This window comes from Schistocerca americana, chromosome 5, assembly GCF_021461395.2.
Source record: "Schistocerca americana isolate TAMUIC-IGC-003095 chromosome 5, iqSchAmer2.1, whole genome shotgun sequence".
In the NCBI taxonomy this organism is placed as follows: Eukaryota; Metazoa; Arthropoda; class Insecta; order Orthoptera; family Acrididae; genus Schistocerca; species Schistocerca americana.
In genome coordinates this window covers 627,551,383-627,572,316 of record NC_060123.1, presented here as the reverse complement: position 1 = coordinate 627,572,316, position 20,934 = coordinate 627,551,383, and the positions used below count along the sequence as shown (strand labels likewise).

The following is a 20,934-nucleotide window of genomic DNA, read 5'->3' as shown; positions in this document are numbered from 1 at the left end:
GAAGGCCCGTGCATCTGACTTCGGGGTCTTCGACTGAGCAGAAGCTGAGGAAGTGGCTGGTGTCTGTGGGGTGATGGGAGGAAGAGGAGACGTCGACCGTGCGATCTTAGCACTGGCCGAACGGACGACCGTGGTGCTGAAGGTCAGATCGCATGTCTGGGTTGCTACCTCCCGGGTAGTCCGAGGAGAGGCGAGGACAGTGCTGTATTTCCCCGCTGCGAGCAGCGTGGGCTTCCTACTAGCCAATAGCTTGCGAGCAGCCGAGGTGGACACTTTCTCTTTGACTCGAATTTCCTGGATACAGCGTTCTTCCTTATAGACAGGACAGTCGCGGGAGGATGCGGCATGGTCACCCTGACAGTTCACACAACGAGGAGACGGAGGTGGACAGTCACCCTCATGGGCATCCCTGCCACAAGTGACACATTTAGCCGCATTGGAGCAAGACTGTCGAGTGTGATTGAAACGCTGACACTGGTAGCAGCGCGTAGGTGTCGGGACATAGGGGCGAACAGAAATAACCTCGTAGCCCGCCTTGATGCGCGATGGCAGCTTAACACTATCGAAGGTTAAGAAAAGTGTCCGGGTCGGTACAAGGTCATTATTGACCTTTTTCATGACCCTATGGACAGCCGTCACGCCCTGCTCAGCGAGGAAAGATTGAAGCTCCTCGTCAGTCAATCCGTCGAGAGAGCTACTATAGACTACACCACGAGACGAATTCAAAGTGCGGTGGGCCTCCACCCGGACAGGGAACGTGTACAAGAGTGTGGCCCGAAGCAGTTTTTGTGCCTGAAAGGCACTCTCAGTTTCTAGTAATAAGGTACCGTGACGCAACCTGGTACAAGATTTGACAGATCCGGCTATGGCATCTACGCCCTTCTGAATAACGAAAGGGTTGACAGAGGAAAAATCCTTTCCGTCCTCAGATCGAGAAACTACGAGGAACTGTGGGGCAGGCGGTAGTACTTTTGTCACTGTTGGCTGGTCACGTTTCCGTTTGTGGGTCGAAGTCGAAAGCGATGGAGTAGAATCCATTGCGGAGGAATCCCCCATGATTGCCAGCGTCTCCGATGGCGCGCTCCTTCCTTGTGGGGACCCTCTCAGAGGGCACTCCCGCCTTAGGTGAATGTTTACACCTCAGGTCACACCTCCCGAGAAACAGACGGAGGGACCAATCGGCATGGTCAGAAGGTATCAGCTCAGGCAATCACCCCTCCCCGGGCCTGGCCTTTACCAGGGGGTACGCGCGTGCCTTACATGTCTACCCAGGGCGGGGACCTACGCGTTACCCCGTCACCGGCTTCGCGTGCGAACGCGTGGGTCGGCCTTCAGACACGCACAGGGAGGAAGGAAGAAGAGGAAAAAGAAGAGAGAGGGAGAAAGAGGACAGACTGTCTCAAACGCCGAGGCGGAGACCAGAGAAGGCAAGGAGAAGAAGGCAATGAGAAAGCAAGGAGAAGGAGGCAATGAGAAGGCAATGAGAAGGCAATGAGAAGAAGGCAATGAGAAGGCAAGGAGAAAAAGGCAATGAGAAGGCAAGGAGAAAAAGGCAATGAGAAGGCAAGGAGAAGTCAAGGGAAAGAGTAAGGAAGACAGTGAAGTGGAGAAGAGCAAAGAAAGGAACCAACAAAAGGAAGGAACCAACAAAAGGAAGGAAGAAACGAGAAGTGAAAAACTAAAAAGACCACGATTATAGGTCGTGAAACCGTCCGTCTCCGGACGCAGGCGCGAACTACCCCCGTGAGGGGGATGGACTCCTTTTAGTCGCCTCTTACGACAGGCAGGAATACCGCGGGCCTATTCTAATCCCCGGACCCGCAGGGGGAGAACACAGGGTTGTCGTAGCGAGAAAGAATATTGTAACCTCCAAATCCTCCAAAAATAAACGAAAAGCATACCTATTCAAAAAAGCAGATAAAATTCAATTGACGCTTTCTTGAGAGACAATCTCCACTCCTCCCAAATGAACAATGTAAGTGTAGACCAGATGTGGCTTAAATTCAAAGAAATAGTGTCGGCAGCAATTAAGAGATTTATACCAAGTAAATTAACAAACGACGGAGCTGATTCTCCTTGGTACACAAAACGGGTCAGAACACTGCTGCAGAAAGAACAAAAAAGGCATACCAAGTTTAAATGGGGGAAAAATCTCCAAGACTGGCGATCGTTTACAGAAGCTCGAAATCTAGCGGGGACTTCAATGCAATAGTTCCTACAACGAAACTACGTCTCGAAACCTGACAGAAAATCCAAAGAGATTCTGGTCGTATGTGAAGTATGCTATACTAGCGGCACGACACAGTGAATACCTTCTCTGGGCGATAGCAATCGAAGTACTACCGACGACAGTGCTGCCAAAGCAGAGTTACTAAACACAGCCTCCCGAAATTCCTTCACCAAAGAAGACTAAATAAACATTCCAGAATTCGGATCAACATGAGTAACGTAGAAGTGGATATCCTCGGAGTAAATCACTTAACAAAAGCAAGCCTTCCGGTCCAGACTGTATACTAGTTAGGTTCCTCTCAGAGTATGCTGATACAATAGCTCCATACTTAACAATCATATACAACCGTTCGGTCGACGAAAGATACATACCCAAAGACTGGAAAGTTGCACAGGTCACACCAATATTCAAGAAAGTTAGTAATTCACTAAATTAAAGGCCCACATCATTAATGTCGATATGTAGCAGGATTTTGGAGCACACTCGTATATTGTTTTCGAAGATCACGAATTACTTCAAAGAGAACGGTCTATTGACACACAGTCAACACGGATTTAGAAAACGTCGTTTTTGCGAAACACAACTAGCTCTTTACTCACACTAAGTGTTGAGTGCTATTAATAAGGGATTTCTAATTGATTCTGTATTTCTAGATTTCCGGAAGGCTTTTGACACTGCACCACACAAGCGGCTTGTAGTGAAATTGTGTGCTTATGGAATATCGTCTCAGTTATGTGACTGGATTCGTGATTTTATGTCAGAGAAGTCACAGTTCGTAGTAACTGGCGCAAAGTCATAGAGTAAAACAGAAGCGATTTCTCGTGTTCCCCAAGGTAGTGTTATAGGCCCTTTGCTGTTCCTTATCTATATAAACAATTTAGGAGACAACCTGAGCAGCCGTCTTTGATTGTTTACAGATGATGCTGAAGCTTGTGGACTAGTAAAGTCATCAGAAGATCAGAACAAACTGCAAAACGATTTAGAAAAGATATTTGTATGGTGCACAAATTGGCAGTTGACCCTCAATAACGAAAAATGTGAGGTCATCCACAGGAGTGCTAAAAGTAATCCGTTGAACTTCCGTTACATGATTAATCACTCAAATCTAAAGACCGTAAATTCAACTAAATACCTAGGAATTGCAATAAAGAAGAACTTAAATTTGAAAGAACACATAGGAAATGTTTTGGGGAAGGTAAACCAAAGATTGCGTTCTGTGGCAGGGTACTTAGGAAATGTAACAGATCTACTAAGGAGACTGCCTACACTACGCTTGTCCGTCCTCTTTTAGAATACTGCTGCGCGGTGTGGTATCCTTACCAGATAGGAATGACGGAGTACATCGAGAAAGTTCAAAGAAAGGCAGCACGTTTTGCATTATCGCGAAACAGGGGAAAGAGTGTGAATGAAATGATACAGGATTTGGGGTGGACATTATTAGAACAAAGGCGTTTTTCGTAAGGGCGGAATCTTCTCACGAAATTTCAATCACCAATTTTCTTCTCCGAATGCGAAAATATTTTGTTGAGGCCATCATACATCATACTAAAATAAGGGAAATCAGCGCTAGCACGAAAGGACATAGGTGTTCGTTTTTTCCGCACACTGTACGAGATTGGAATAACAGAGTTTTAGTGTGAAGGTGGTTCAAATCAAATGGCTCTGAGCACTATGGGAGTTAACTTCTGAGGTCATCAGTTCACTAGAACTTAGAACTACATAAACCTAACTAATCCAAGGACGTCGCTTACATCCATGCCCGAGGCAGGATTCGTATCTGCGACCGTAGCGGCCGCGCGGTTCCAGACTGAAGCGCCTCAGAACCACTCGCCCATTGCGGCCGGCGAAGGTGGTTCGATGAACCCTCTGCCAGGCACTTACATGTGATTTGCAGAGTATCCATGTAGATGTAGATCCTTTTGGGATGTTGCTGTAAATATAGTCTGCTCTAGAAAGACAATGCTCCACTTGGGCTAAGAAAGAAACTACAGAGTATATTACTCAACTTTCTAGCGTTATTTGTAGGTCGGTGTTTGTTTTCTTACTTTTGATGTGAGTTCTCAACAGGGTGGCCTACATTGTGCGGCACACATCACCTAGAATATACGCCCTCATAAACCTCTATAAAGTTAGTAAACGAACAACTTGAACAATCACATTAATTTAATACAGGCCTTTCAACAGTTAACAGTCTACGAGAACATGGTCTTGTTAAAGGGTTTGCGAGACGAAAAGCATTATCAAAACCATAACAAACCTACAGTCTTCTTCTGGCGAAGGCTTCGGTTCCGGAAGCGGGAGTGGGCCTCCAAACAATGCTTTGATGAAACAACTTTCTGTAAACATTACTTTATCACAGTTGCGATCATACTCCCCAACGTCAACCGACGCAAATAATCCATTTGCATCTAAGAAGAGCTAAGAAGACCATGGACTGGATCTGCAAACTGTTGTTCCTGACGTGCTTTCCGTTGAAGCAATAAAAAAGAAAAAAGCGTATATGGAACATAAATTTTTAATTGTTAGGAATTAGTTTCTGAAAATAATTGGCTGGAGTGAAGCCTTATATAAAAGTGGTCACAAATAGTAAAAACGAATGTATAACAGAAGCTTTTGGAATGTGGTGTTACAAAAAATCCTGAAGATCAATTTGGTTGATCCAGTAGCTATTGAAGAGGTAATGCATCGAAGTGGGGAGAAATAAACTTTATGGCACAACTTGACTAAAAGAAGGGGTAGGACAAAGAAAGTTAATTTGTTGACGGACACAAGTATTGTAGAGAGTGGCCAAATCAAGAATACTGTATGCAGATTCAGGAGGATGTAAGTTGCAGTAGTTCTGTAGAGATAAAGAGGATTGCACAGGATAAGACAAGCATGGAGCGCTGCATAAAACCAGCCTTAAATCTGAAGACCACGAAAAAAAGATTGCCGAACAAGTAACGTGCTAGCGAAACGTTTTCAATTGGTGAAATGCGGTGCCGAACTGGCCGACGATAAAGTCCCAGATTTGTTCCCTTGAGTTCCAGACAGTCGAATTTGCTGGTCAAGGCATGAACTTGAGTTCACCACCAAGGATATCTTCTAACCACTGTGATGTGTTCTGGGCTTATGATACAGACAGTAATCCTGCTTAAACAGCTATCCATCGGGCAAGACATCAAGCATGGAGGGATGCAAGTTGTGTGTAATGGTGTTCACGGAGTTTACAGTTGTCACGTTGTCTCCGATTTCTACAGCACGCCTCATGGAAGTACAGGTGAATATGACCCTTATCATGAAGCTCTTCCACCACCTTGCATCCGCGACACGATGCAATTTTCCAATAGGCGTTCACATGGATGATGGTGGATACTGACACAACCATCAACCTGGTGCAACAAGAAACGTTTCGATTGAGACATGTACCAATGTTGATGATTTCATGTCCAGTGCAATTATGTGGTTGGATCAGCATGGGAAGATGTAGAGGTCGTCTGCTGTGGAATCTAATTTTCAACTATGTGCGCTGAATGATGTGCTCCAAAACTGTTTTGCCTGCACCAGGACTGTATTCTGTCGTCTGACCTGCCACAGACCGCCGTTTATTCTTTACAGAATGGACAGGTTTACCACTCCACAATCTATGATGAGCTTGGGCGTCCAACACCTTGTCGCCCACTCGTGGCTTCACCATCCTACAACCACTTTCCAACGATCCTCACGGCAGTAGTCTGCGAAGAGCTTCGTCGTTCCCCAAACGCTCGTTCCCAGAGGACAGAACAAAACCATCGTCCCTTTGTGAAATTCAATAGATTTCCCCATTTGATTCTACATTCGCCAATACGCCACCTACATACTTTCCTGATCCTGTGACGTGCCCGAGACGTACCAGGGGGCATTAAGTCTTGCGGTGGGTAGTGTCATAATTTTTTGGCTCATCGGTGTATGTTTAGCATAAAAAGCATCGAAAGTTACCAGCCGAAGACTTTCTTAGACGACATAGCATACGTACGCATTGCTCTATCAATAAATGCTGAATTATCTACAGTGGGCGAACAGTATAGTCAAACAATATGCCTAATCAGTATTTTAACTGCTGCTCGACATTTAGCGCCCGAAGTAATGTAGAATACCAGAGCGTACGTTGTTGTTATCTCCGTCGCTCTCTTTCTCGGCCGTCGACATGTAATTGATGCGTCACCCAGGCTGGTCCTTCAGTTAGTCTTGTCTGGATAACTAGAACGCAAGATTTCCTATTAGTTCAGAGTATCAAAGCGTACGTGCCAAATAAACATCAGGTCCTGTAGATCACGGAGCACGTTTCTCACGCGAAGACGAATTGTTTTGCCGCTAGCGACAGCCGGGATTTCCGGCGCCTCTTACGAAACCGGCTGCGGTGAACACCCGTAAATGTCACGCGCCGCTTCCGGTGCTGAAACAGGCGTGCCAAGTAGCTTCATGCGGCACGCGACTCGTCAACCTGCTGTGAAGTTGTAACACGATCCTTGATTGCCTAGCTATTCGTTAGCCTAAGAGTTGACACCTGTTTTAAAATTCACAGAAATTCTGAGCCTGTGGCATTTTAATGTAAAGGTCTGCCTGCTGCAGAGGTAGACGATCGCTAATAGCCAAGGAAAGAAATTACATCAGTTATTGGCAGGCGTCATTTTTCCATATACAGACTTTAACACTCACGCACAGTAACACTCAACAACGTTGCAAATGAACAAAAGAAAGATACGTAATCTTTAGAGTAGCGTATACGCCGCAGGAGTAAGTCCAACACCGAAAAGAGCCAGAGACGCTAGTTGCGAATGTAAGATTACGACCTGCCACTGACCACAGTCTGAAATACTGTCCTAATTAATACAAATGTACAGCTAAGGCAAAAAAAGACACAACACGCAGAAATTATCAAAATGAGAGGGAAATTGGTAGATGTGATGTACATATACAGAGAAACAGATGATTAAACAGAAAAATTGGATGACTGATTCAAGGGAAAGAGCTTCACAAATTGAGGAGGTCAATAACGCTTCGGTCCACCTCTGGCCTTTATTCAAGCACTTAATCGACTTGGCAATGATTGACGGAGTTCCAGAATGAGATTTTCACTCTGCAGCGGAGTGTGCGGACAGAGACTCGGGACCGAGTTCGAGTCTCGGTCCGGCACACAGTTTTAATCTCTCAGGGAGTTTCATATCAGCACACACTTCGCTGCAGAGTGAAAATCTCATTCTGAAAACATCCCCTAGGATGTGGCTAAGCCATGTCTCCGCAATATCCTTTCTTCCGGGAGTGCTAGTTCTGCAAGGTTTGCAGAAGAGCTTCTGTGAAGTTTGGAAGGTAGGAGACGAGGTACTGGCAGAATTGAAGCTGTGAGGACGGGTCGTGAATCGTGCTTGGGTAGCTCAGTTGGTAGAGTACTTGGCCGCGAAGGCAAAGGTCCCGAGTTCAAGTCTCGGCCCGGCACACAGTTTTAATCCGTCAGGAAGTTTCATTGACGGAGTTGTTTGATGTCCTCCTTACGGATATCGCGCCAAATTCTATCGAAGTGGCATGTTAGATTGTCAAAACCCCGAGCTGGTTGGAGGGCCCTGCCTATAATGCTCCATGTCTTCTTTATTGGGGAGAGACCCGACGCCCTTGCTGGCCAGGGTTTGGCAAGCACGGGGAAGACAAGCAGTGTATTCTCTCGCCGTGTGGGGGTGGGCATTATCTTGCTGAAATGTAAGCCCAGGATTGCTCGCCATGATAGGCAACAAAATGGGCCATATAATATCACTGACGTGCTGCTGTGATGTAAGAATGCTGCGGAAAACAACCAAAGGCCTCCTTCTATGAAATGAAATACCACTGCAGACCACTACTCCTGGCTGTCGTGCCGTACGGCGGGCGACGGCGAAGATGGTGTCCCAACACTCTCCGGGGCGTCAATAGAAACGTCTTTTCTGGTCAACAGTCTTCCGTCCTGCTTCGAACTGAGCCCCTGATGATCAGTTTCTTGCAGTAAAACACAATGAAGCACGAAAGAAACTGGTATAACATGCGTATTCAAGAACAGAGATATGTAAAGGCAGAATGCTGCGCAGCGGTTGGCAACGCCTAAAACAACAAGTGTCTGGCGTAGTTATCAGATCGTTTTCTGCTGCTACAATGGCACGTTATCAAGATTAAAGTGAGTTTGAACGTGGTGTTACAAGCCATGGGGCACAGCATCTCCGAGATAGCGATGAAGTGGGGATTTTCCCGTACGACCATTTCATATCAGAAATCGGGTAAAACATCAAATCTCAGACACTGCTGCGGCCGGAAAAAGATGCTGTAAGAATGGGACCAACAACGACCGACAAGAATCGTTCATTGTGACAGAAGTGCAACCCTTCCGCAAATTGCTGCAGATTTCAGTGCTGGGCCATCAACAAGTGTCAGCTTATGAACCATTCAACAAAACATCATCGATATGGGCTTTCGAAGACCTACTCGTGTACCCTTGCTGACTACACGACACAAAGCTTTACGCCTCGCCTGGGACTGCCAACATCGACATCGGACTGCTGATGACGGAAAAGATGTTGCCTTGTCAGACGAGACTCGTTTCAAAATGTATCGAGCGGATGGACGTGTACGGGTATGGAGACAACCTCATGAATCAATGGACCCTGCATGTCAGTAGGGGACTGTTCAAGATGGTGGAGGCTCTGTAATGGTGTGGGGCGTTTGCAGTTGGAGTGATATGGGATCCATGACACGTCTAGATACTACTGACAGGTGATACGTACGTAAGCGTCCTGTGTGATCACCTGCGTCCATATATGTCCATCGACGGACTTGTACATGTTCAGCAGGACAATGCGACACCCCACACGTCCAGAATTTCTACAGAGTGGCTCCAGGAACACTCTTATGGTTTTAAACACTTCCGCTGGCCACCAAACTCCCCAGACATGAACATTATTGATGCCACGCAACGTGCTGTTCAGAACAGATCTCCATCCCCTCGTACTCTTACGGATTTATGGACAACCCTGCAGGATTGACGGTATCAATTCCCTCCAGCACTGCTTCAAACATTAGTTGGGTCGATGCCACGTCGTGTTGCGGCACTTCTGGCTGCTCGCGGAGGACCTACACAATATTAGGCACGTGTACCAGTTTCTTGGGTTCATCAGTGTAAATGCTGCATATCCGACGGCTGCTAAATCCTCTTCATATCAATAACCATGGCAAGTTTTCAGAGTCAACTGAGTTTCGAAATGTCCGAATTGCGGAACCCCCTGGTTTGGTGAAGATGAGAGGCCAAACGCCAATGCGTTAACGACCAACGTTCGGCAGAAGCCAGTGGTTGTCGTTCGTTGGTCTTCGCTGGCCTCATGTGTACGCGCCTTAAGCAAACGCTTATTGTAAACAGAAGAGCTGTTCGGCCAAGTTAGCGGACGTCGCACAGTGTTTTTTGGCAGCCGGGAAGGGCACAGCTGGGCTTCTCGGAAGCTGCGCCTGCTGTCGTCGGCGCAGCGCACCGGTCCCAGGATGCAGCGGAGTGGGGTGGGGTGAGGTGAGGTGGGGGCTGCGTCCTCAGACGAGGCGCGAAGCGACGCAATAAAAGCACGACGCCCGCCGCGGTTTGCACTGGACTCGTCTCAGAGAGCAGCCGCGTCACACCACCGCACAGATGCGCGCGTCGGCCGTCGTCCTCTTGGGCATCGCCCTGGTACTCGTCCTCGGCTCTGGCGACGCCAAGAAGCTGCAGCGTTGCGAGATCGTCAGCGCGCTCAAACGTCACGGCATTACCAGCGACCTCAGGAACTGTGAGTACAGCCTGCCACAGTCGTTACCAAATTTTTCGGGTCTGCAGCTCTCACGACCAGAACAGAAGCACCCAGAGCTCCTTTCGCTGACTCGAAATGTGGTGTAAATAAATTCTTGATTAACTATTGACACAAAACTTTTAATGTTACTACATCTTGAAACTTCCTGGCAGATTAAAACTGTGTGCCGGACCGAGACTCGAACTCGGGGCCTTTGCCTTTCGCGGGCAAGTGCCGTACCAACTAAGCTACCTAAGCACGACCCGCGCCCCGTCCTCACAGCTTTACTTCCGCCAGTATCTCGTCTCCTAGTTCTGCAAGGTTCGTAGGAGAGCTTCTGTAAAGTTTGGAAGGTAGGAGACGAGGTACTGGCAGAAGTAAAGCTGTGAGGACGGGGCGGGAGTCGTGCTTGGGTAGCTCAGTTGGTAGAGCACTTGCCCGCGAAAGGCAAAGGCCCCGAGTTCGAGTCTCGGTCCGGCACACAGTTTTGATCTGCCAGGAAGTTTCATATCAGCGCACACTCCGCTGCAGAGTGAAAATTCAATTCTCGTTACCACATCTTATTCTTACAATAAAACCATGGGAAGGAGGAGGAGATTAATGTTTAACGTCCCATCGACAACGAGGTCATTAGAGACAGAGTACAAGCTCAGATTACGAAAGGAAATCGGCCGCGCCCTTTCAGAGGAACCATCGCGCAATTGGCCTGAAGCGATTTAGCAAAATCACAGAAAACCTCAATCAGGATGGCCGGACGCGGGTTTGAACCGTCGTCCTCCCGAATGCGAGTCCAGTGTGCTAACCACCGCGCCACCTCCTCGGTTCAACGGGAAGGACTAGCTTGTTTCTTCACCATCATTAATCAAATATCGGAACAAGATTGGAAACTGCGACTCGCGTCTGTTACTTCACATTCGTTCGTTAACTATATTTCCTGTTGATGACTGCCAATGCTGATAAAACCGACCTATTCAAATCTCGGAACATGATGGGAAACTGCGACTCGCGTCAGTTTCTTCACATTCGTTCGCTAACTATATTTCATGTTGATGACTGAATGGTGAAAAAACCTACCTCTCATCATCAGGAGGGTGGTTTAAGAGCTGTCAAAACGAATAGGGCTCGCCGGCCGCTGTGGCCGAGCGGTTCTAGGCGCTTCAGTCCGGAACCGCGCTGCTGCTACGGTCGCAGGTTCGAATCCTGCCTCGGGCATGAATGTATGTGATGTCCTAAGGTTAGTTAGATTTAAGTAGTTCTAAGTGTAGGGGTCTGATGACCTCAGATTTAAAGTCCCATTGTGCTTAGAGCCGTTTGAATCTTTTTTTTTTTTTTTTTTTTTTCGTAGGGCTTTGCTACCTATTTGCGCATAATCCTGTTACACCAAGCTCCAAAACTCAAGCAGCGACGACGAAACGAGCTTCACTCTCAATGTAGAGTTTCTGTTGGTGCAAGACCTCGAATGGTTTATCATTAAAGCACACGCAAAATGCCGTGTCTTGTGTGGGTTTTGTCCCGCAAGTTGTTAAGCGTCTTTTCGAAGGACCAGTGTAGCAAAGTTTCTCCGGAGATTTTACACTACTGCACGGTCGCGCTGATAAAACTTTTCTCAGATAAGGGGTACTACAGATCTTGATATTAGATCATTAAAATCTTCGTCGAAGTCGTCAAAGATTCTCATTCAGTTGTTCATTGCGTTGCTAAGTTGTTCAGCGATAATCGGTAACTGCTGCGTCGCAATTTGCAATAATCTCTGAGTCTCTAAATACTTATTAATAAATTACACTAATCTTCCCAGTTTCAATTTGCTCCCTCTCAGGTTCATTACTGATACTTGAAAGTCGTATTTCTTGTAACACAAATTTCACAGATCATTATAGCCCAACACACATTTAATCGTCGGCCAGTGGCCGTGCGGTTCTAGGCGCTACAGTCTGGAGCCGAGCGACCGCTACGGTCGCAGGTTCGAATTCTGCTTCGGGCATGAATGTGTGTGATTTCCTTAGGTTAGTTAGGTTTAATTAGTTCTAAGTTCTAGGCGACGGATGACCTCAGAAGTTAAGTCGCATAGTGCTCAGAGCCATTTGAACCATTTGAACACATTATTCGTATCCGCCAGTTATCACAACTTGCGCATACACAGTTTTTTCATTCGGAAAACAAGTAAACTAAATTATTATTTTAATGAAACCACCACGATGCCCCTGAGAACAGCGAAGCACCGTTTGAGAACCCCTAGTGTAACCTCTAAAGCTGTTTTCGTTCTCACCAATAACTGAACGTGTCATCCAAACAATGGGTTCAGTTGTGTTCCAAGTTTGCAGTTTTATTTAAATTATGCTGTTATATGCGTTGCGTCGTGATAACTTTATACAAGCGAAATTTGTATCGGTATTGAGGGTTTCTTAGCCGAGAGGACCCAGTACGTTTTCTTCAATGGAGAGTCAGCGAAAGATTTAGAAGTAATCACAAGCGCGTCCTAGGCAAGTGTGTTAGAACACTTGGTGTTCATGTTATCTATTAATGATATAGCAGACATTATTAATAATAATCTCTGACTTTTCGGACTTTTTCAAAACAGCTGCACAAATATTCAGTCTGATCTCGATAAAACTGCAAAGCTGAGCGAAGTATGGTAACTTACTTTCAATTATCAGAAATGTAAACTTATGTACTTCACAATAATGCGAGGAGCGTTCAGTAAGCAATCCTACACATTTTGTTCTTAAGGTAGGTTGGTTTTATTCAGGTTTACGATACACCATGTTATTCTCCACTCCTTTGCCTGCAAAACCCTACTTTTAACATAGTCTTCATTCAATGCGACAGCCTTACGCCACCTTCTGGGAAGGTCTGTATGCCCGCACTGTGCCACTCTACTAGTCTACGTCGGGATCAACGCCTTGCAGCACCAATAACCTCGTCATTCATACACGTACTGCTTCCCGCGGAGTGCGTGCTTCACTGGGCCAAACAGATGGGAGTCGGAGGGTGCGAGCTCCGGGCCCCAGAGTGGGTGAAGAACAACAGTCCAGTTTTGTGGTGATGACAGACGCCTCGCCCAGTGACTCACCGTGGTTCTGTTCACTGTGGGGTTTCTGTAGACATTCTGCAGGCATCTATGAATATTTGCGATGCTCTAATTTTCCGCCAAAAGAAATTCAATGACAGCTTTCTGACTGGAACGTACCACCTTCACAGGCGCCATTCTAAAGGCAATGTAAGGCGCCATTCTAAAGGCAATGTTTAGCGCCATCCGAACTGCATAAAACTGTAGGGGATAAAGCAGAAATATTCCACGATGTCCGGCGAAAGATTCAGAATTTTTTCAAGCGAAATTGGTCGATATAAAGAGGGGTTGCATTACTTACTGAACGCCTCTCGTAAACACCGTACTGTCCCACGATTACAATATCACTGAGGTACAACTGGAATTAGTGAACTCTTACAAACAGGCGTGAAACAATTTGCAGGGATCTGAAACAGAATGATCGTGTAGGCTCAGTCGTGTGTAAAGTAGGTGGTATTCTTCGTTTCATTGGTACCGGCCACCCGATTTTTTTTTTTCATTATTGACCAAAACTAATTTCTATTTCTGAACTACATTTCCTTCTTCTTCTTACTACTTTTTCAGTCTGAAATGGTGGAAAATGAGAAAAAAGTAAAAGCGAGCTAAACATTCGTGAACTGAGGTGGAACTGTAACAATAAATTTCCATGCTCATGTGCACTACTATTATTCGATAAGTATCAGTGCAGTGTATCATTAACAATCGATGTTATCACAGAAAAGACAATTGCCGATAGTGCAACACATTTTCTACAAGCCTTGTAGTTTCGATGTATTTAAGTACTCTCTCTCCGTCTGAACAGGCCTTGGAAGGCCCAACGGTACCGACCGGCCGTCGTGTCATCCTCAGCCCACAGGCGTCACTGGATGCAGATATGGAAGGGCATGTGGTCAATATACCGCTCTCCAGGCCGTTAAGTCAGTTACGAGACCGGAGCCGCTACTTCTCAATTAAGTAGCTCCTCAGTTTGCCTCACAAGGGCTGAGTGCACCCCGCTTGCCAACAACGCTCGGCAGACCGGAAGGTCACCCATGCAAGTGCTAGCCCAGCCTGACATTGCGTAACTTCGGTGATCTGACGGGAACGGAAGTTACCACTGCGGCAAGGCCGTTCGCTATTTAAGTACTACATATAAAAAATAAAAATCATTGTATAGTACTGGTCATAGAACATATCTTGAGGTAAGAGAATGAAATATTAATATTCCGAATAATCATCACAGTTAGATAGTAAAGTCAACAAACTTGAGCAAGCCGATACTGCATCACTCTCACCTATAGGTAAGACTGCCCAGGGCGACCGCGTCACTCTTTGCTACAGATACCTACACTGGTTTCATGCCGTTAGAATGTACGACTACAAGATCCTCGTTTTCCATCGTCTCTTCAGTAATCATCTGTCCTGCATTCCTAACTCACCAATACTCACAAGAGACTCGATTATTACCTTCTAAATTAGTTTCTGCACCTCGCCATAGCAACAACGGCTTATGCCAAGTCACCGAGCGAGGTGGCGCAGTGGCTAGCACACTGGACTCGCATTCGCGAGGACGACGGTTCAAACCCGCGTCGCCGGCCGGGGTGGCCGAGCGGTTCTAGGTGCTACAGTCTGAAACCGCACGACCGCTACGGTCGCAGGTTCGAATCCTGCCTCGGGCACGTATGTGTGTGATGTCCATAGGTTAGTTAGGTTTAAGTAGTTCTAAGTTCTAGGGGACTGATGACCTCAGAAGTTAAGTCCCATAGTTCTCAGAGCCAAGCCAATCCCGCGTCCGGGCATCCTGATTTAGGTGTTCCGTGATTTCCCTAAATCACTCCAGGCAAATGCCGGGATGGCTCCTTTGAAAGGGACGGCCGACTTCCTTCCCCGTCCTTCCCTAATCCGATGAGACCGATGACCTCGCTGTCTGGTCTCCTTCCCCAAACAACGCAACGCAACGCTTATGCTAAGTCCTTCCGCGTTTGTCTAGTATGGAATATCCAGCCTCAACTGATCAGCGCAGTTAAACAGTTCTCCACTGTGTAAAGAAAATGTGTCTTATCTCTTATCGCTTGTGCATATTAGACTTTGCTGTTTCCTCATTAGTACCCCAAGTCACTGTCCCCGCCTTTCTCTCACCGTATTATACTTTCTTTTGCATCTTTTCTGTCTGTTTCTTCCTCGTAGCAAATTCTGATTTTGTTACTGTAGTTATTAAGTGTAAATGGATTAGGTACTCTCATTTACAGCAACTGATTATTACGCGTAAATATGTATGACTACTTCATGAAAATGTATCACGTTATCCGTATTTTGGTAAGCCATCTTTCTTGGCATCAAACACAGCAGGACTCTTAGTGAGAGAATAAAACTTATATGGACCAATACTCCGGTATCGGGCGGGAACGATTGGTTAGGGTCGCGACCGATCTACAGTACGTACAACACAGATAGTCCAGCGTGTCTGACGTAATTACAGACATTAACAGAATGACCGTCGCAACACGCATAGAGCCTACGAAGTGGCCGGCGATAATATGTAGATGGCGACCTGTTATCTGCGCTAACGCCTGAGGTCTGTAAACGACGTGGAAGGCAAACAAGTCACTGGAAGATTTCCTACCTATTAGGGCAACGGCCTGGATACATCTTACAAGATCCGACAGAGTGTTTCCTTGCTGGATTGGCCTACACTTCGTTTGGACGATATGAAGCAATCGGAGGTTCCCTTGCGTCCTCCCTGTTAACATAACTTTCACATCGTGCGATAAGTGCATAGCAGTGTACGTTTAGTGAAGTAATTTTCAGATATGACACTTTAATTAATTTAAGCTCTTCCACCGTTTTACGAGAATAATAAACCTTTTCATTCAAACTGTGTGGGATGTAAAGGGGGTGGACCAAAATACGGAAACACCAAAAACACAACACATTATCCTGCTTAATACGGTGTAGGAAAACAGTTAGCATTCAAAACAGCTTCCAGTCGTCTCAGAGTGAATAAATGTAGATCCAGTGTGGATTTCAAGGGGTACCCTTATACTATTATTCCTATAAAATACTGGCCAACTTCACGTAACGATGATGGAGGTGGTTGGAGATCAGGCACCACAACAGACCACAACACAAAGGCTCAGTAATAGTGCCATGTGGTGATCTAGTGGCCGGGGAAGATGCAACGATTATTTCTCGTGCTCATGAAATCAGTCCTGGGTGATGTGAACTGTGTGCAACAGGGATGTTGTCGTCTTGGAACACACCATTATCGTTTTGGAACAAACAGTGTACCATGGAATGGATCTAATCAGCCAAAATGGTCACATAATCCTTGACGTAATGCGATCTGGCACAGTACCCATGGGCCCACGGAGCACCGCGATACGGCTGCCCAAATCATTACCGAACCCGTGCCATGTTTTACACTTGGGACCTAAACTCGCCCAGAGGTTGGAAACGGTGTGAAACACGACTCATCCGACGGAGTGGATTTCTTCCATTGCTCTAAAGTCCAGGTTTTATGGCACCGGCACCTCGTTTTGCGGGTACGCGTGTTTGCATCGCTGATGAGCGGTTTTGGAATTCCATCTCATCCTCCAATTCCCAGCTTATCGAGCTCCATTCGCGTTGTTTTTTTGCCGACAGGATTCGCGAGTGCGACATTCAGTTCTGCAACGACTTTTGTAGCTGTTGTCTTCCAAGTTTTCGTCAACCGTCTGTGACGAGCACTCAACATATACTTCCACCCGCACTTATCGGATAATGTTTTTCCGTTTTCTCTGTACGCCATATTAATCTTCGATACGGTGCCTCTTGAAACACCGAAGACTGAGGCTACCTTGGTTACAGAAGCACCCATCATACGGACATCAACAATTTCCCCACGCTCCAATTCACTCAGCTCCAATATAACGCACTCACAACTATACAGAACACTGTTCTGACAGTGTCTGATGCTTGTAACGTATTGAGTACAATGCAGCTGCAGGCCTGGTTTGCCTATGCATTTTCACGGTGACAGTTATTGAACTATATGAAACTTCTGAACGGTTTACGTTAGGGATGTTTGGCAGCGGCACGTGACGGGAATTAGTATGAGCAGTATGGTTTGGTTTAGCGACGAAGCTCACTTTCATTCGGATGGATTCGTCAATAAGCAAACCTGGCGCATTTGGGGGACTTTGAATCCACATTTCGCGATCGAGAACTCTCTTTACTCTCAAGGAGTGACTGTGTGGTGTGCAATGTTGAGTTACGGAAAAATCGGTGCGATATTCCCTGATGGCACGTCATTACCGAACGGTACGTTAAGGTTTTGGAAAATGATTTCGTCCCTATCATCCAAAGTGACCTTGATTTCGATAAGATGTGGTTCATGCAAGACGGAGCTCGGCCCCATCGCGGCAAGTGTGTGTGTAATGTCCTGGAAGAGCACTCGCCATATTCTCCGGATCTGAACACATACGACTCCCTTTTTGTGCGGCTAATGCGTACAGCAATCACCCCAAAACCATTGCTAAGCTGAAAACAGCCACTCGACAGCATCGATGTTCCGACTTTCAGCGGGTCAAGCAGAATTTCCCTACTACATCTGCGCCACATCATCGCCAATGATGGCAGGCATATCGAACATGTCATAACCTAAATCCGAGTATCTGAAATGACGTTTACATATTGAATAAAGTGTGTGCACGCCATAGTTTGTAACTAATTTACTTTTTTTTCATATAGTTAAATAATTGTCACCCTGTACGTTCAAGCCACCCCCCTCCCCCCCCCTTGAACCGTGGACCTTGCTGTTGGTGGGGAGGCTTGCAAGCCTCAGCGATACAGATAGCCGTACCGTAGGTGCAACCACAACGGAGGGGTGTCTGTTGAGAGGCTAGACAAACGTGTGGTTCCTGAAGAGGGGCAGCAGCCTTTTCAGTAGTTGCAGAGGCAACAGTCTGGATGATTGACTGATCTGGCCTTGTAACACTAACCAAAACGGCCTTGCTGTTTTCCCGAGGGCATGCAGCTTTACTGTATGATTAAATCATGATGGCGTCTTCTCGGGTAAAATATTCCGCAGGTAAAATAGTCCCCCCATTCGGATCCCCGGGCAGGGAATACTCAAGAGGACGTCGTTATCAGGAGAAAGATTACTGGCGTTCTACGGATCGGAGCGTGGAATGTCAGATCCCTTAATCGGGCAGGTAGGTTAGAAAATTTAAAAAGGGAAATGGATAGGTTAAAGTTAGATATAGTGGGCATTAGTGAAGTTCGTTGGCAGGAGGAAAAAGACTTTTGGTCAGGTGAATACAGGGTTATAAATACAAAATCAAATAGGGGTAATGCAGGAGTAGGTTTAATAATGAATAAAAAAAATAGGAGTACGGGTAAGCTACTACAAACAGCATAGTGAACGCATTATTGTGGCCAAGATAGACACGAAGCCCATATCTACTACAGTAGTACAAGTTTATATGCCAACTAGCTCTGCAGATGACGAATAAATTGATGAAATGTATGAGGAGACAAAAGAAATTATTCAGGTAGTGAAGGGAGAAAAAAATTTAATAGTCATGGGTGACTGGAATTCGAGAGTAGGAAAAGGGAGAGAAGGAAACATAGTAGGTGAATATGGATTGGGGCTAAGAAATGAAAGAGGAAGCCGCCTGGTAGAATTTTGCGCAGAGCATAACTTAATCATAGCTAACACTTGGTTCAAGAAACATGAAAAAGGTTGTATACATGGAAGAACCATGGAGATACTAAAAGGTATCAGATAGATGATATAATGGTAAGACAGATTTAGGAACCAGGTTTTAAATTGTAAGACATTTAAAGGGGCAGATGTGAACTCTGACCACAATCTATTGGTTATTAACTGTAGATTAAAACTAAAGAAACTGCAAAAAGGTGGGAATTTAAGGAGGTGGGACCAGGATAAACTGAAAGAACCAGAGGTTGTACAGAGTCTCAGGGAGAACATAAGGGAACAATTGACAGGAATGGAGGAATGAAATACAGTAGAAGAAGAATGGGTAGCTTTGAGGGATGAAATAGTGAAGGCAGCAGAGGATCAAATAGGTAAAAAGACGAGGGCTAGTAGAAACCCTTAGGTAACAGAAGAAATATTCAATTTAATTGATGAAAGGGGAAAATACAAAAATGCAATAAATGAAGCAGGCAAAAAGGAATACAAACGTCTCGAAAATGAGATCGACAGGAAGTCCAAAATGGCTAAGCAGGCATGGCTAGAGGACAAATGTAAGGATGTAGAGGCTTATCTCACTAGGGGTAAGATAGATACTGCCTACAGGAAAATTAAAGAGACCTTTGGAGAAAGGAGAACCACTTGCATGAATATCAAGAGCTTTGATGGAAACCTAGTTGTAAGCAAAGAAGGGAAAGCAGAAAGGTGGAAGGAGTATATAGAGGGTCTATACAAGGGCGATGTACTTGAGGACAATATTATGGAAATGGAAGAGGATGTAGATGAAGATGAAATGGGAGATATGATACTGCGTGAAGAGTTTGACAGAGCACTGAAAGACCTGAGTCGAAACAAGGCCCCCGGAGTAGGCTACATTCCATTAGAACTACTGACAGCCTTGGGAGAGCCAGTCCTGACAAAACTCTACCATCTGGTGATCAAGATGTATGAGACAGGCGAAATACCCTCAGACTTCAGGAAGAATATAATAATCCCAATCCCAAAGAGGGCGGGTGTTGACAGATTAATTTAAATAAATAAATAACTTACCGAACTATCAGTTTAATAAGCCACGGCTGCAAAATACTAACGCGAATTATTTACAGACGAATGGAGAACCTGATAGAAGCCGACCTCGGGGATGATCAATTTGGATTCCGTAGAAATGTTGGAACACGTGAGGCAATACTAACCTTACGACTTATCTTAGAAGAAAGATTAAGGAAAGAGCAAAGCTACGATACTAGCATTTGTAGACTTAGAGAAAGCTTTTGACAATGTTGACTGGAATACTCTTTCAAATTCTAAATGTGGCAGGGGTAAAATACAGGGAGCGAAAGGCTATTTAAAATTTGTACAGAAACCAGATGGCAGTTATAAGAGTCGAGGGGCACGAAAGGGAAGCAGTGATTGGAAAGGGAGTGAGAAAGGGCTGTAGCCTCCCCCGATGTTATTCAATCTGTATACTGAGCAAGCAGTAAAGGAAACAAAAGAAAAATTCCGAGTAGGTATTAAAATCCATGGAGAAGAAATAAAAACTTTGAGGTTCGCCGAAGAGATTGTATTTCTGTCAGAGACAGCAAAGGACTTGCAAGAGCAGTTGAACGGAATGGACAGTGTCTTGAAAGGAGGATATAAGATGAACATTAACAAAAGCAAAACGAGATTAATGGAATGTAGTCGAATTAAATCGGGTGATTCTGAGGGAATTAGATTAGGAAACGAGACACTGAAAGTAGCAAAGGACTTTTGCTATTTGGGGAGCAAAATAACTAATGATGGTCGAAGTAGAGAGGATATAAAATGTAGACTGGTAATGGCAAGGAAAGCGTTTCTGAAGAAGAAAAATTTGTTAACATCGAATATAGATTTAAATGTCAGGAAGTCGTTTCTGAAAGTATTTGTATGGAGTGTAGTCATGTATGGAAGTTAAACGTGGACAATAAATAGTTTGGACAAGAAGAGAATAGAAGCTTTTGAAATGTGGTGTTAGAGAAGAATGCTGAAGATTAGATGGGTAGATCACATAACTAATGAGGAGGTATTGAACAGAATTGGGGGTAAGAGGAACTTGTGGCACAACTTGACTAGAAGAAGGGATCGGTTTGTAGGACATGTTCTGAGACGTCGAGGGATTACCAATTTAGTATTGGAGGGCAGCGTGGAGGGTAAA

The 20,934-nt window shown here is 45.5% G+C and overlaps 1 protein-coding gene across 1 annotated transcript in view; it reads left to right on the top strand.

Moving 5' to 3' along the window:
* The first annotated feature begins 9,824 nt into the window (after positions 1-9,824).
* LOC124615871 (lysozyme-like) overlaps positions 9,825-20,934 on the top strand; it is a 33,075-nt gene continuing 21,965 nt past the window's right edge. The window contains exon 1 of the mRNA XM_047144036.1: positions 9,825-10,020. Within this exon, the coding sequence (XP_046999992.1) occupies positions 9,885-10,020 (136 nt within the window). The 5' untranslated portion in view covers positions 9,825-9,884. The remainder of the gene's footprint in view (positions 10,021-20,934) is intronic.